Source organism: Photinus pyralis, unplaced genomic scaffold (genome assembly GCF_008802855.1).
Source record: "Photinus pyralis isolate 1611_PpyrPB1 unplaced genomic scaffold, Ppyr1.3 Ppyr1.4_LG5, whole genome shotgun sequence".
Lineage (NCBI taxonomy): Eukaryota > Metazoa > Arthropoda > Insecta > Coleoptera > Lampyridae > Photinus > Photinus pyralis.
The window spans coordinates 6,668,331-6,682,989 of NW_022170596.1; the positions used below are offsets into that span (position 1 = coordinate 6,668,331).

At 37.6% G+C, this 14,659-nt stretch overlaps 2 protein-coding genes across 3 annotated transcripts; both read left to right on the forward strand.

The window, feature by feature from the left end:
- The first annotated feature begins 7,104 nt into the window (after positions 1-7,104).
- On the forward strand, positions 7,105-8,850 carry LOC116171414 (phenoloxidase-activating factor 1-like). The gene is made up of 4 exons (XM_031488247.1): positions 7,105-7,383; positions 7,610-8,087; positions 8,143-8,336; positions 8,384-8,850. Exons 1-4 carry the CDS (start codon positions 7,326-7,328, stop codon positions 8,797-8,799), a joined length of 1,146 nt encoding a protein of 381 aa, XP_031344107.1. The 5' UTR covers positions 7,105-7,325; the 3' UTR covers positions 8,800-8,850.
- A 3,142-nt stretch (positions 8,851-11,992) lies between these two features.
- On the forward strand, positions 11,993-14,129 carry LOC116172555 (phenoloxidase-activating factor 1-like). Of its 2 annotated transcripts, none has more exons than XM_031489787.1 (4): positions 11,993-12,096; positions 12,482-12,902; positions 12,944-13,137; positions 13,184-14,129. In XM_031489787.1, exons 1-4 carry the CDS (start codon positions 12,048-12,050, stop codon positions 13,597-13,599), a joined length of 1,080 nt encoding a protein of 359 aa, XP_031345647.1. In that variant the 5' UTR covers positions 11,993-12,047; the 3' UTR covers positions 13,600-14,129. The 2 variants fall into 2 exon arrangements, with proteins under 2 accessions (XP_031345647.1, XP_031345648.1); XM_031489788.1 differs by having other exon boundaries at positions 12,944-13,081; positions 13,171-13,375.
- The last annotated feature ends 530 nt before the right edge of the window (positions 14,130-14,659 follow it).

The window sequence follows — 14,659 nt, forward strand, 5'->3', positions numbered from 1 at the left end:
TGAAGACGATTTTTTGACGACAGATATAATAGTTATACTGGCGGTTGTAAATACAAGTTGCGGAATTTTTAGACTATAACTTACTGATGGGAGCCATTTTGTTGAAAAAAAATTGTCGTCAATAGAGTATGAGATCATTTTCCTTCGATAACACCTTCACCCTTAAAAATGGCCAAATACACAGCGTGGAAAGCTGTGAAAACGATATAGAAAACGCACCTACATACTGCTGGCATCATTGAGCAGTTTACTACTTTACTAGGTATTGCCACAATGGTATTATTATTACTACCAGGAAGTGAAAAATCAGAGCTTTTCCATATTCCATACAAATAATTGCAAATACTTTCCGAAAAACTTCTGTACCGAAGCAAGTATTGAAGATTCTGAAAGGTACCTGAACTTTTCACATCCTGTGGTGCTCGTCCGAAGTGTTTCGGCCTAAGATTCAATACAATATAATTTTACAAGAGGTTTGATTACCGATAAAGCAGTCTCCGCCTCCGTTTCGGCAAGCACGGTAGTTACATTCAATAACTGCACTAATTATAATTTCAATTTTGTGTCCTATAACAAACATTAAAACCGTAAATATTGGCATTGTTTATGATTATTTACCGTTTAACAATCTGCAATTTGTGAGTACAACCTACTCAGTTTACAATTATTAAATCAATAAACATATCAACGTACTCCATTGTACAAAAACGAATTTTTTTTTGATAAAACGGAGCAAAAAGTCACAGTCTATGGACATGAGTACTATAATCTGACGATAACTAACCCATTCGAAACCAAAACTATATGCAATACAATCAGGGCAGGAGCGAAGAAATACACTTTTGTGCGTTTGTGTTTGTAGGAAATGGGAAATTTCTCCATTTATGTAAGCCCAACTTTCCTGATGTCATGAATTTTAGGGAAATTTTTCAAAAGAATAAACATAACCCTTATGTGATGATTTTGTCCATCCGTCTGTCTGCTCCTCGTTTATTCCTAAAGGATCAGTGCTATTGAATTAAAAGTCGCGATTCCAAAAAAATGCCCCTACTGAAAATCGCATTCGATTGGTATATCTGAGCACATCTTTGACATCTAATCTTCCCCTTTGCAACCCAGTTTTTGATCGTGATTTCTACCATACCCATCAGCAAAAACCTATTTGCCCATTACCCCTTTCAAAAATAAATAGTTATCTGACCAAAACTCACTCCTACTAAAATATCGCTTCTTGTCCGTTTAAAAGATTCCCAGTTTTGTTACATCTATAGGTACTACTTTCACAAATTAGTATATCTTATTAGTCAACTCAAAAAAGTTCATGCTAACTAACCCCTCGTATACGTTGAACCACGATATTGAGTAATAAAATTCCATCGACGAAGTTAATAAATATACCAGAAATCACTGCACAAGATCAGTAGTCCGTGTTCTGACTACTGCGGCAAACCCATGACGCAGATGTAGTCTTGTAGTCGTGCTATCTGCTATCATGTGTGTTTTCGTATTAGTGTTATTACTACATTTACTTAGAAGTCATGCAGGTACTATCATTTATTTATATTTTCATGAACAAATATAATTGCCGCAATACTACGTCAACGTCTATACGACAACATATGAGTGCTATGCTATACGTCAGAATTCTCACGGATTTCCCCGGCTAATACTTTGTGATCTTGTTTGAGTTTTGGCATTGAATAAAAAATTAAGTTATTCAATGGTTTGGGTTTAATAGACAATAAATATCCCAACGTGATATAAAAAAAAACAGCGGGATTTCGATGAAAATTACATCCCTGTTAATAGGTCCTTAGTTAACACATTACATATACTTACGAATGTTTTCTTTTAATACATAGCCACGCAAAATTCTAATTACTAATTACATCAATGAAATTTTTCTCTTTGATTTAGATTATTTAACGGATCCAACCAACACAATTTAATTTGTGCAATAAAAACTGAAGACCTGTCTTCATGAAGTCGGTGGTTTCCGTCACGTACAAATTAAATCGGGTTCCTCTGTGATACGGATACTTTCTAGATTATCCTAGCTCCAATGGAATGTAGATCTAATTTTTGGATAGCCGTCGGGTGTCACAGTATTCACGCGCAGATGGAAAACGCAATGGAATTTTTTTCGGATAATAAACCGCTTATACAGTTGTTTAGTAGTGGAAATGAATTTCCCTAATAATGCCCCTAGTAATGTTCAAAGAGAAAGGCGCCGTTTTTTCATGGATTACTGCGCGAATTTGTCCTACATTAACGAAAAACGTCCGTGATCTAATTATTTCTTTTAAATTAAACTGTCACCTTGAACTCTGTCAACGGAATTTTTACACGAAATGTACAATGGCGTTATTCCTTAGCCCGTGATAATTACTTGTTTTTATAGTGCGCACACGCGCGTGAAACATTTCCCTTCCGGACTAGTACATTAATTAATTCGCGCTTTTCCGAAGCATAGATTCCTTTTTTGAAATTATACACTTTACTTTCCCAGCGAAACAAAATTCCAAATTAGAATATGAATTTCACCACACTCTTGGCCTTTAGGCCAGTTTTATAGCGATCACAGACATCTTGCGCTGTTTCACGAAAATAAGCTACATTTTTACCAACGCGGCAAAGGCCAACGAAGGCTCTCGAAATTAAATTTTTACTCGGAATTCTACGGTTAATACCTCCACCGAATGTATCTATCTTTTCTGATTAACTACCACCCGCGAATGGCTTGTTATCAATGAAATGCGGTCATCTCTACTTATTCAGTGGTTTAGAGTAGATAAGGTCAATTAAGATTCCCACTTTAGCTCTAGTTATAACGACATCTTGTCCACCAGGACTACATCCGGAACCCATTATGAAAATAATGCTCTACGGAAATTAAAAGACCCAAAAAAGACAATCTTCAATTCCACCCAATTCTCACAGATTTATTCATAAGATTCCAGTAGCTACATGGTTTATTGGAAAACATTATCTATAATGCCTAACCTGCTTTAACCTTTGAAATCCCAAAAAGGCTTTTCCTGTTTGGTATAGAATTAAAAAAAATAAAACCCAATTTAGAGCTACCGTTACACCTGTTTTAAGAGCTCGAAAGTAAGACAAATTTTGGGTATTCAAATTTAAGAATGAAGAAAATCTTGTTATGGTGATCCTTCACGCAATGAAAGGAAAGCTTATACCGACTTATTACTAGATTTGTAAAACCAAAACGAGTAACCGATTAGACTTTCAAGTATTTACTTACGGATTAAGAAGAGCATTACCAAAGAAGTAAAAAAAAGTGCGAGGTCATTTTTTACCCCAATGCAATACCTCCCTTACTAACATGCGGGTGGTAAAGAGTAAATTTTAAAAAATTGTTACTTAAAGACTTACATGCCGTAGCGCAGCTGTGATCATCGGTGGACTACTAACTACTAACTGGATAACTACTAATACAAATCACCTAAAGGGGTGGAACCGCCTGATATCACTGCTTTACGTAACTAACTTGAAATTTTATAAGGAATACGTACCGTCATGACTCATGACCATAATTGTGTATTTGAAATGTTTTGCTTTTATGGATGTCTAACGGGGATCGGGTTTCGGCACTCCTACATTTTCTTATGCAAATGCGGTTCATGGTTTTAGTTTATTTGGTTATTAAACAACCTAATCAAAAAGTTTACCTTTCGGTGGCTACTAAAAGAGAAAATATAACCACCGAAAGATTAACTTTTTTATTTATAAGAACTAAAATGCAAAATGGAAATCTTCATCGAACGTATACCTTTTCGTCGGTGTGTTGTTTTCATTGCATTTTAGAAACGATACAGTGTGATTGTCTCCTCATACATTTTGCCCGCTAGATCATAACAAGGCAGTCCGATTCCCAGAGACATTCTAACAATAAAACGAACTCGTTTCAAAGCGCAACTGTGACATCAGCGGATCACAAGTTTTGCTTTATTCGCGTTTCCATTTCAGTTTTTATTACGATAAAGGCGGCAAGGGCACATGCACTTCCAGTTCCTATTATAAGGTCCTATAATTGATTTGTTCATTACACTGACTTGATGTTCTTGATATCGCTCTCTTAACAGCAACAGCAGATCAGTGATCACTTTAACCGGAAGGGTAAATAAAGTAAAACAAATGATTGCACATTCTAATCACATCTGTCATTCTTCTTAAAAATGGGACGCAGAGCATGAAACAAAATGAAGTTCAGAACAGAATACAATATTGTTTCCATGGAAACGACGGAATCTAAGCTTTCGCGTCTAAATTAAATTCAGATTTTATAATGATTTATATGGCTTCTCCTATAGAATAGTTTTGTATTATACACGAAGATAAAGAAAAGCTAACCATCGAGTGAAAGATGTCAATTATCGAGTGGCTACGCCACCAGTGAATTACCTTTCACGGGAAACCTCTCTTCATCGTCTTGTTCTATTGTCTATTACTTTTTCCTCCTGGCTTTTATATTATATTTATTTCCCTTACTACCCCTGGATTTCAAATAAAGGATAGAAATTAAAGAACAGTCAGGACGTCCATTGGATCATCTGACCCAAACGATGCACCTCCCCCTTTCAAGATCAATTATTAATCGACCCTTGTCTCAATTAGGCATCATTTAGCATTTAAGATATACACGCATAAAATACATAATGCAGCCAAAACTGTGTTTGTTCGGTTATCCGGAAACTTTTGTTTACACGCAAGATTAGGCACAAAAGAATAGACATACTTCCTGTGGAGTAGGATGGGCTCAACTTTCAATTACATATGAAGCAAAAATGTAGGACGTGGACAAACTACCAAAAAATATAGCAAATACTACCAGTCTCACCAATAAAATTCATAGAAAGCCACTGTACTTCCGGCGAAGCAGGACGGCCTCTAGTGGTGTATATAGTATTTTGGAAATCGATTCGGATGTATACAGGGTGACAATTTGAAAACTTACCACCCCCCATATCTTAGTAAATAAACGAGATATTTAAAAAAATCAAAATCTGTTTCGGTAATTCGGAGGGGGAATCACAATGACATAGTTGGCGACGCACCCCCTCACACCCCCTGCGCCCCAGCCACCCCAACTTTTAAATCTTAAATAGTGACCCCCATGTGTAATACGTCGTTGGAAAGCTCTGAAAAAATGCTTTCCAGCCATACCAAATAGCATTACATTTAGGTTAGTAATTATCGTGCAAATCAAAAAATAAACTAATATGATACATTTGAAATCTGTCGCAACCGGCGAACATAGACGAACTAAGACAGAGAATAATTCAAGAATGTCGAAATATTGCAAAACCAACATTGGAAAGGTTCGACAAGAGTTTGAGAATAGATTATAACTGGTGATCAAAAATGAGTTGCTGTCGAGTCGGCTTTGGAAGTTCAAGTTAAATACGATTTTCCATGTTTATTTTTTGATTTGCACGACAATTACTAACCTAAATGTAATGCTATTTGGTATGGTTGGAAAGCATTTTTTCAGAGCTTTCCAACGACGTATCACACATGGGGGGTCACTATTTAAGATTTAAAAGTTGGGGTGGCTGGGGCACAGGGGGTGTGAGGGGGTGAGTCGCCAACTATGTCATTGTGATTCCCCCTCCGAATTACCGAAACGGATTTTGATTTTTTTTAAATATCTCGTTTATTTACTAAGATATGGGGGGTGGTAAGTTTTCAAATTGTCACCCTGTATAGTGCAAATCAATCTCAACGTGCAACTATCTTGATACCTTCAACTATTGACCGACTAACCGTCACACGAAATTTTAAATTATAAAAATCTACCATTCGCGGCGCATTATTGGAAAGATCAAAAAACATGTTTTCCATTAATTCTATAGACCACATTTTGAAACTTTGGAGTAAATTGTGTGATTGATCCATTTGTTTTATCACAAAAGAAAATGTTTCTCGGTCATCTACTCTTGTTTTCCATAACAATGTTAATTTTTACATAGCTTACTAGTTCATTTACAACACTTTCCCACCAAGGCACGAGAAAAATATATTTTTTTGGAATTTAATTTAGTAAATGATTACCAAAGAGGTAGTTACGTTCAGATTGGCTCCCACTATACGACTTACACGGTTTTGGGTGGTTTTAAATATTTCTAACAATAAAAATAAATCCCTTTAAATTCTAATGGGCACCTTTTGTAGTAGGTACAACACGACCATATTGGAATTAATCGCTGTCAAAATATGAAATCAATCGGAAAAGAAGTTTTGAGCAATTATTTAAATTTTTACTTATACAAAGCGTTTTGACAGTTATCCTGTACATGGACAGGTGGACAGACAGACACCATCGCCTCCCCTATAAAACTTGCATCGATTTGCTGTGCCGCTTAATAAACACAAATGTTTGATGGTGTAGTACCCAAACGAAACGGTTTAGATTTGCTTTAATTGAATAAATACATTTGTTTGGACCCCCTCTACCACCAAAATTTTTTTAAAAATTAAAAAAAATGTGTTATTGTTGTCCGTCCGTCCCTCTGTCAGCCTTTCCGGAGTCACTTCCGCGGTTTTGAACTATCTTTAGCGGAATTGTCCTATATGCAATTTTGAAATAGGTAGCCTATACCTTGAAGGTGTGCCAGATGGTGTTCAAATTTTGTGGTCTTGAGGGGGGCCACCCCTATTAATTATTTCCCGAGATGCTGTCTTTGAAAATAAAACGTGCATCACTTTTACATGAGACAACCAGTGGTGTCAGATTTTAGATATGCATGGATATAGTGGCGCCATTGTTTAAATACTTTTAAACAATGGTGGTGCAAAGTAAAACTTTTGAAAATGGAGGGAGGGAAACTGTGAACTTCGTCTGTTCATCTCTCGCTGAAACTTCATCCTCTATACCTCCTACAGCTTCATTTCTAATTTTGACGAGATGATAGCACTCTGTAATGATCGGTAATGGTAACATTTGGGGACATTTTGTGCTTGTTTTTCATGGTTACTTAGTCTAAACCTATAAGTAAGCATATTAGGTGCGTGTACATTATTTTTGTGCACAAACGTTGTATGAGATATTTGGGGAAATATCTCGGGAAATACGCTCTTACCATCATGTCCGCTAATGACCTGATATAAATTCCTACTATAATGAATATTTAGATTTGCATATTTCCAATCGTTTTCGCGCGTTCAAGACTTTCCTACGGAAAGTTACATGGAAAAACCACACCAGTAAAGTAAGCTATGTATGTGGTATGTTATAGTGTAAAGCGTTCGTTCAGAAGGTACGTGCGCTGTTTCATAGTAACGACGTGTTCAAGAGTGGCATAAATATGCATACATGTGTACTCGTACTAGTGCTATTGACATCCCTAATTCAAATTCGAGCAGGTACATACAGCAATTATCGTAATGTAGCAAGTAACATTGGGTACTCATTTTTGCGTCAATTATATTTGCCTAAATGTTACACTGTTCAGTAAATTTGGGACAAAAATGGTACTGTTTGCGACCTGTTAATTCGTGGCTGCCGCTAAAGTGAATGAAATTTTATTGAACATATCATAGTATCTAAATCAGTTACCTAACACTAATTTATATAGTCGATCTTTTACAGATGACAATTGCATTACACCCAACAACGAAACAGCATCATGCAAGCCCCTTTATAAATGCCCTCAACTACTCGAGGTACTAATTACCCAGAAGAAAGAAGCAATAGACTTCGTTCGCGAATCACATTGCGGATCTTGGTCCAGCGAAACCCAACCGTTCGTTTGTTGCGGCACGAAGTCGTCCCGAACAGCAGCTAATGATTCGTACGATCAAGTCACCGTCCGCGCATCCCCGACAAGGCAAAAAATATCCGACAAAAGATTTTGCGGATTTCAGCACACCGACGATTACTTTTATGCGGGAAACGTAACGGCGATAGACGAGTTTCCTTGGCTGGGCGTGTTCAAATACAAACGTGATTCCGATTTGGAGCAGAACGATGACGAGGATTTTTACGAATTTGGATGTGCCGGAAGTCTGATAAATAATCGATACGTGTTAACAGCAGCTCAGTGCCTGAGGCTAGCAACTAGCACGGTGTAAGTTAACTTTACTCGCGAAAAATTGGAAAGTGCAGTTTCTGTTGTTATTTAGGGTAGCAGTGCGTTTCGGGGAGTATAATATTAAGCACGATGTGGATTGCGTAAAATTTTCGGACATTGACGATTGTAGCAACCCCGTTGAAGATGTCGGTATTGAGCGGAAGATTAAGCATCCGAATTATAACAGAAGAACTGGCGTGAATGATATTGCCTTGCTGAGGCTCAACAGATCAGTTTCGTATTCTGGTAAGGTCCACTTTGGCTAAAGTACAGCTTTAATTGTTGAGTTTCAGATTATATTCGCCCAATATGTCTTCCAGACGCTGAAACAAGATATGCACGTATTGGAGAGATAATGACTTTAACCGGTTTTGGACGAGTAGCTACTGATAAAAACTATGCAATCATTAAGAAGAGAATCACATCCAGATTGATATCAAATGAACAATGTCGTACGGAGTTTTCAGATATTAAAGATCGCAATCGATACGTTACCGATAATATCATGTGCACCAAAGAGCTTGCAGACAATAAGGATCGTTCGTGCGAAGGAGACTCGGGAGGTCCCCTAATGTTTTCTCATCGTACCCAATGGCATATTGAAGGAATTGCAGTTTGGAGTACAGCCGAATGCTCCATTGACTATCCTTTTGCGTATACAAGGGTGGCTAATTACATTGATTGGATTGAGCGTACTGTGGTGTCCTAATTTAAATACTCTAATTGTAATTTAACTTATTAAAATTTATACCTTTTTGTATTTTGACTGAATGATGAAAAACGGAAAAAGAATTAACACACCAGCCTTGCGTCGTTAGGTAAAAAAACTTTTTGAGTTTGTTTTCTCCTTAGCTAATCTTTTTTCGATTTTTCAGTTTCAGGTGCGTTCGTTTTTTGGTTGCCTCGCCTTGTGTGGGGTTTCGCGGTTTTTTTTATCTCGTTCATTTTTGTAAAATTCTGTTTTACTTTTTTCGTATTTTTGTCTCTTTGCGCCTACAAAGGAAATCTTTACGAGTTGCATACGAGGGATACAAAACCCCTATAATACTCAGGGCTACTTTTGAGAAAACCCAAATGCTATCAGCATCTCGCTTCACAATTGAGTTACAAGTGGTATTCCTCTATTTCAACCCCGTTGAGATTCTGCCTGTTGTCAAGTCTGAAAATGGACCGTAAGGGAAATATATAAGATGGCGTCCAATATAGCGATTTTTGGATTACCCTGGCGTGTTCTCAGTCTAAAATGCCCAATTTTTACAGTTCAAGGATCTGGAGCTGGACCTACGTTTTTGGGATCGAGGAACACGAAGGGTCAAAAATGAAGTCTGAAGTGAAAAACCGCAATTTTTCATATTTGGGGCAAAATGGTCTTAAAAATTCCACCTTTAAGCCATTGTATTGATTGTACCGAAACCACCATCTGGACAATTGGGCAATGAGATAAGCATCCGAACTGGATTTATCCAACATGTTTTACCAGTCAGGCAAAACGATCTTAACTTCTGCGTATTATAAAGTGTATCGTTAAATACCTCTTCAAGGGATAACTTTTAATTGTAATTGTTACCGTAACTTGGTCAGTAAGTTATCGCAGAGACTTGTTATAACTAGACGGCGCGTAACGTAGATTTTACTATAAACGCCTGTTGTCAAGATAGGATAGGCAACCAACTGTTCATCGCGGGGCAAACGTACGTTCTGCAGCTTGCTTTAGCCATGTTTATTCTAAATTTTAGTAACAAAAAAAGATAACATATAGCTGTTAACTGTTTTAATCGAATTTATTGGTATTTTATTTGAACTAAATTGGTATATAACTGCCTTACTCTAGTCCTAATTTGATTTATGTGTGTATTTTGGTGGTGAACACGTATGGAAAAATATACTCTTAAAACTAAAGATGTAGGTAGTAAGATATGATTATTTAGCGGATTTTGATTCAATATATGCCTATTCAAAAACCCAAATGGGCTGTAACTGTTATTTATTTTTCTTAGACTGCTGATAACCATTTTGTTTACAACGCGGTGTGGTGTGGATTGAATGAAAAACCTGAACACATTTTCAGCAATTTGGAAAATTTTTAATACATCGCTTGATACGTGCAACAATCCTCCACGATTTTTTCTAGTTAAAAGCTTTGAATGACTCTCTGATGCGAATATCGCATCTGCACATATGGAACATTTAACAGACTTAGCTATTTTTTTTTGTAGAAAACCTGAAATATACTCAGTACCAGTAAGTACTTATTTACGTCTATACCTAATAGGCAAATTGCCGTTGTCTTGCTGGTAAAGGATGTCGAATAGTTCTACGTTATTTTAAGTGAATGGGAAAGTCGAAAACGCTCGGTATTGCATTATTGTTTAACACCTTCGTAGGTACCTTTCTAAAATCGGCTTCATTCCCCGCAAATGCACTATGGTGGGAGTAAATTTTTCTCTTCGAATGGCTCTGATCCATTGGCCCTTTAAACTTTTATCCGTTGAAAATCAGCATATTATTTAAAAATTTATCGACAGGGTACATGTTGATAGGCAAAAGTTAACCTAAGTTTATTGGTTTATTCTCAACAGAAATTTATCTGTTCACTAATTCGAGCTAATCACGAGAATGATTAATGAATGGAACATCTAAAATAACAGCTTATTTCATTATATTGCATATCATCTCAGCGATTTTTGCCCCGCGGTGCATTGTGTGTTGCATACTGTGTCGACAACACCTTAGATACGTTAAGCGCAGTCTAGTTATAGCAAGTCTCTGAGTTATCGTAATTCCTACCGATGCATAATAGACTTGAAACCACCACTTACTTCTGAAGGGGTTGGCCAATTAAATAGCGCGCCTAGTATAGACGCACATTACGAGTACAGCGAGGCCCTTCAGGCATTAATCAACTAATTGTATACCGAGACCTGCGGCGTGGGAGGTTCTTCTCTTGATTGTTTTCAGATTTAGATGCGAGGACTAAGCTAAGGTAAGAATTTCCTTATGTTTTACTTGTACTTGGCCCTATACGTGCGAATCTTTGCCCGGAGCGTGAATTAATTTGTGAAAAGGTTTTAAAGGTTCAGTAATCAGTGTAATCGATTATTCTCGATTGAGGGTTTGGTAAATTGGGGAATTTACTAAGAGTTGTGTCACGTAAGTCATAGTCATTGAATATTTGTAGCAATGTTTTGTATTTATGTGAGACGTTATCCAACTGTTGTGGACGATTATTATTATTTTTGCTATTGATATTTGGAATAAATCAAGTTGTGACACTTTCTCTGATCCGACATAGTTGGAAGCGTAAAATCTAATGAATGAGACAGATTTATTATAAACAGAGAAAAGATGTGCAACTCAACCGTGTCCTACAAGGCCGAAAAGAACTCACCGCGCCGTAAAACAAGATGCGTGATCAAAATGAAGCCGCAAACGTCATTCGGCAGCATTAAAGAAGAAGAAGAAACAACTCGAAACCAGGTGGTCCACTAAGTCCATCGATTAAATTTAAGGTATAGTCGATCGATTGCAATTAAAGGTCATAGTTTAAACGTATATTACCCAATGCTGGTCTCCAACAACTGAGCATTGTTTCGAGGGTTTCTTCCCAGCTTTTTTCATGAATGCTTCAACGATAGTTTTACCAAAAGTTTGTCTGCCGAAACAATTGATATTTGTCATATTTGTTGTTTAAAACAAATTGAAAAGATCAGGAATCAGTCTTAATACTTCCTTAATTTGGAAAAATCAGCTAACAGTAATTTTTGGCAGCTAAACAATAAAAGACCCACTGCAAGACAGTGCATGACATTTAGCTCGTTCGTTCCCATTTCTGAATGATAACGCAATTGGGTAATTGATGATAGCGTGTCTTTTAATCATACAATTAGTTAGTAAATAAATTAGTGACGTATTATTGTATCCGTAAATCAGTTGCATTGTGAACGATGAAGTGAAACGATGGTTATATGTTTAGTGTTTTTATTTGCAATAGTTCAAGCAAGTATAGGTAGGTATATTATATTGGAGTGCTAATCATAAGCATACCTATACTAAGGGTAGCGGTAGAAAGCATAGGGAAGCTTTGACATTCACTGTGATTGGTTGAAACACGAGTCAGTTTTACACAGAAAAATAAAACGAGTGGCGAATTTTGTAAGCTGGTAGTTTCTGTTGTCGAACTGTCATTAGCTGTTAATGTCAGGGATACAAGCCGTCCAAGCGTGAAGTCGTTTGATTTATTTCTTTTCGCAATGCTGGATATTTCTATTTTACTATAACTGGGTGCCGTTTTGGTTTCTTTAGCTTTAGATTATAATACCTTTTTAAATTCAGTGAGAGTTCCGGCCTTGTTATATAGTGCCACTTTTGTTACTAAATTATGATTTTTTCAGATATCTGCACAACCCCAAACAATGAACCGGCACAATGTAAATCTTTGTACGAATGCGTGCCACTTCTTCAAGGTCTGCTGACCCAAGACCCTAAGGTGGTCGAATTCGTAAACGAGTCGCACTGCGGCAATTTATCAACCGAGCCTCTGGTTTGCTGTGGTTCCTCTTACACCTACATCCATGGGCCAGAGCAAATTGAGCGCATATGCGGTTACCAGCATTCGGATGACTACTTCCGTGTGGATACAGCAGTTGCGGCGATTGACGAATATCCATGGTTGGCAATTTTAAAGTACGAACAAGATCCCGATTTAATCGCCGACGGCAACGATTTTGACGAATTCACCTGCGTGGGTGCTTTGATCGGGTCCAGATATGTACTCACGGCGGCTCACTGCTTGAGGATGCGCACATCCGCTGCGTAAGTAAATAACAGCACACGATCCTCACTTTGTGCAACAGTGTAGGTGTACGCCTTGGGGAGTACAACATAAATGAAGCTCAAGACTGCGTTAAAAGTGGCGTGTTCGAGGTATGTGCCGACCAAGTGCAGGACATAGCGATACAGTCTAAGATAACTCACCCGCAGTACAACAGAAGGTATGGACTAAACGATATCGCTTTGATTAAGCTAAAACACGCTGCGGTGTTCAATGGTACGTTTCTAATTGCAACTTCTTTCCTTGAAGGGTTTGGTTGCAGATTTCGTCAGACCTATATGTCTACCTTCTTCGGATAAGGACCATGCGAAAGTAGGAGAAATCATGCAGTTTTCCGGATTTGGGGAAATTACTCACGATGGGCCGTCTACGGAGGTAAAGAAGAAAGTTCTGGGAGCCTTGCTGAGCAACGAGCAATGTAGCAAATATTATACCAACAGCACGGGATTACAGCGTAGTGTTAACGAAAATTCTATTTGTATGCGAGAATTGCCCGTAAATGGGGTACACTTCTGTGGTGGTGATTCCGGTGGGCCGTTAATGTATTCAAATAAAAAGCGGTGGCATGTGGAGGGAATAGCTGCCTGGGGCGCACAGATTTGCGATGGGAGATATCCTGCGGTTTTTACGAAGGTCTCACAGTATCTCAGTTGGATTATGGGAGTTACTGAAAGTTGACCTTGTATTTTTACTTTAATTCGGAGCAGCGTAATTAGCAATTTTATTATTAAGTATTGTAATTTACATGTAGTTTTACGCGATTATCCGGTATTTTTGTATAGCTAGACTATAACACGCCCTGTATTGTACAAAATATAGAACGTACTGTTTAGTTTTTGAACTTTGAAACATTCGGTAGTCATTTATAGCATAATAAACAAAAATTATGTCAATTTTTAAATTTTACGTGTAAACATTTGCAAGATAAGCGCGCATAAATACATGTAAAACTAGAAATCTCTTTTTTAATTGTTCATCCTATACCCACACTGACGAAGTGTAGGCAAGCACAGTCCATCTTGGAATTGAATGGACCCTTCCCCTTCTACCAATCTTCAAAATGTTAAATTTAAACAAATGGCCAATACTCCGATATTATATCGACCGTCCGGCATAACAATATATCGGCCGATATTGGCCGTATCGGTCGATCCCTACATACGATGACTTTATTCATCAAACACGTCCATTTTTACTTGTTGTTCACTTGTTTTCTTATTTCTACACTACCAATTAAATAAAAGCTAAGGTAATAAATGAAATCCTACGTACATCTCAAATATGCCGATTGCGCTACCGAATGATCTCGACGCCGATTCAGTGGTCTGGTAAGGTCAATTAAATTAGCCATTTGGGCTATAGTTACTGCGACATCCCGTCTCCAGATAGGGTGTGGGTAAAACCCGGACCCGGACCCGGACCCGGACCCGGACTTGGTGGGTAAAACCCGGACCCGGACCCGGAACCGGACTCGGACTTAGTGGATTCTTTCTTTTATATTTTCGTGCATCGTAACATTAAAGCCGTTATGAGGGGCTTGGTAGGGTTCCAAGCATTACTTTTTTCGGTTGGATTGAACCCTTTCTGTGCGTCAAATGCGTTTGGCTCATATTTTCAAAATGCACAAAGAAAGTAGAAATTTGTTTCTTTTGTCAATATTCCTTGTTGTAGTCGCTGTATTAAGTTCTTACACGATGTTTGTATACGCGCTTTAACTTTAGAAGGAATTATTACAGTA

Excerpts from the sequence above, each read along its gene's own strand:
- LOC116171414 (XM_031488247.1), top strand. The coding sequence starts at position 7,326 with ATGCATACATGTGTACTCGTACTAGTGCTATTGACATCCCTAATTCAA. Across the intron at positions 7,384-7,609 it reads CCTAATTCAAATTCGAGCAG|ATGACAATTGCATTACACCC; the intron begins GTACATACAGCA and ends GATCTTTTACAG. Across the intron at positions 8,088-8,142 it reads AGGCTAGCAACTAGCACGGT|GGTAGCAGTGCGTTTCGGGG; the intron begins GTAAGTTAACTT and ends GTTGTTATTTAG.
- LOC116172555 (XM_031489787.1), top strand. The coding sequence starts at position 12,048 with ATGGTTATATGTTTAGTGTTTTTATTTGCAATAGTTCAAGCAAGTATA. Across the intron at positions 12,097-12,481 it reads AATAGTTCAAGCAAGTATAG|ATATCTGCACAACCCCAAAC; the intron begins GTAGGTATATTA and ends TGATTTTTTCAG. Across the intron at positions 13,138-13,183 it reads ACACGCTGCGGTGTTCAATG|ATTTCGTCAGACCTATATGT; the intron begins GTACGTTTCTAA and ends GTTTGGTTGCAG.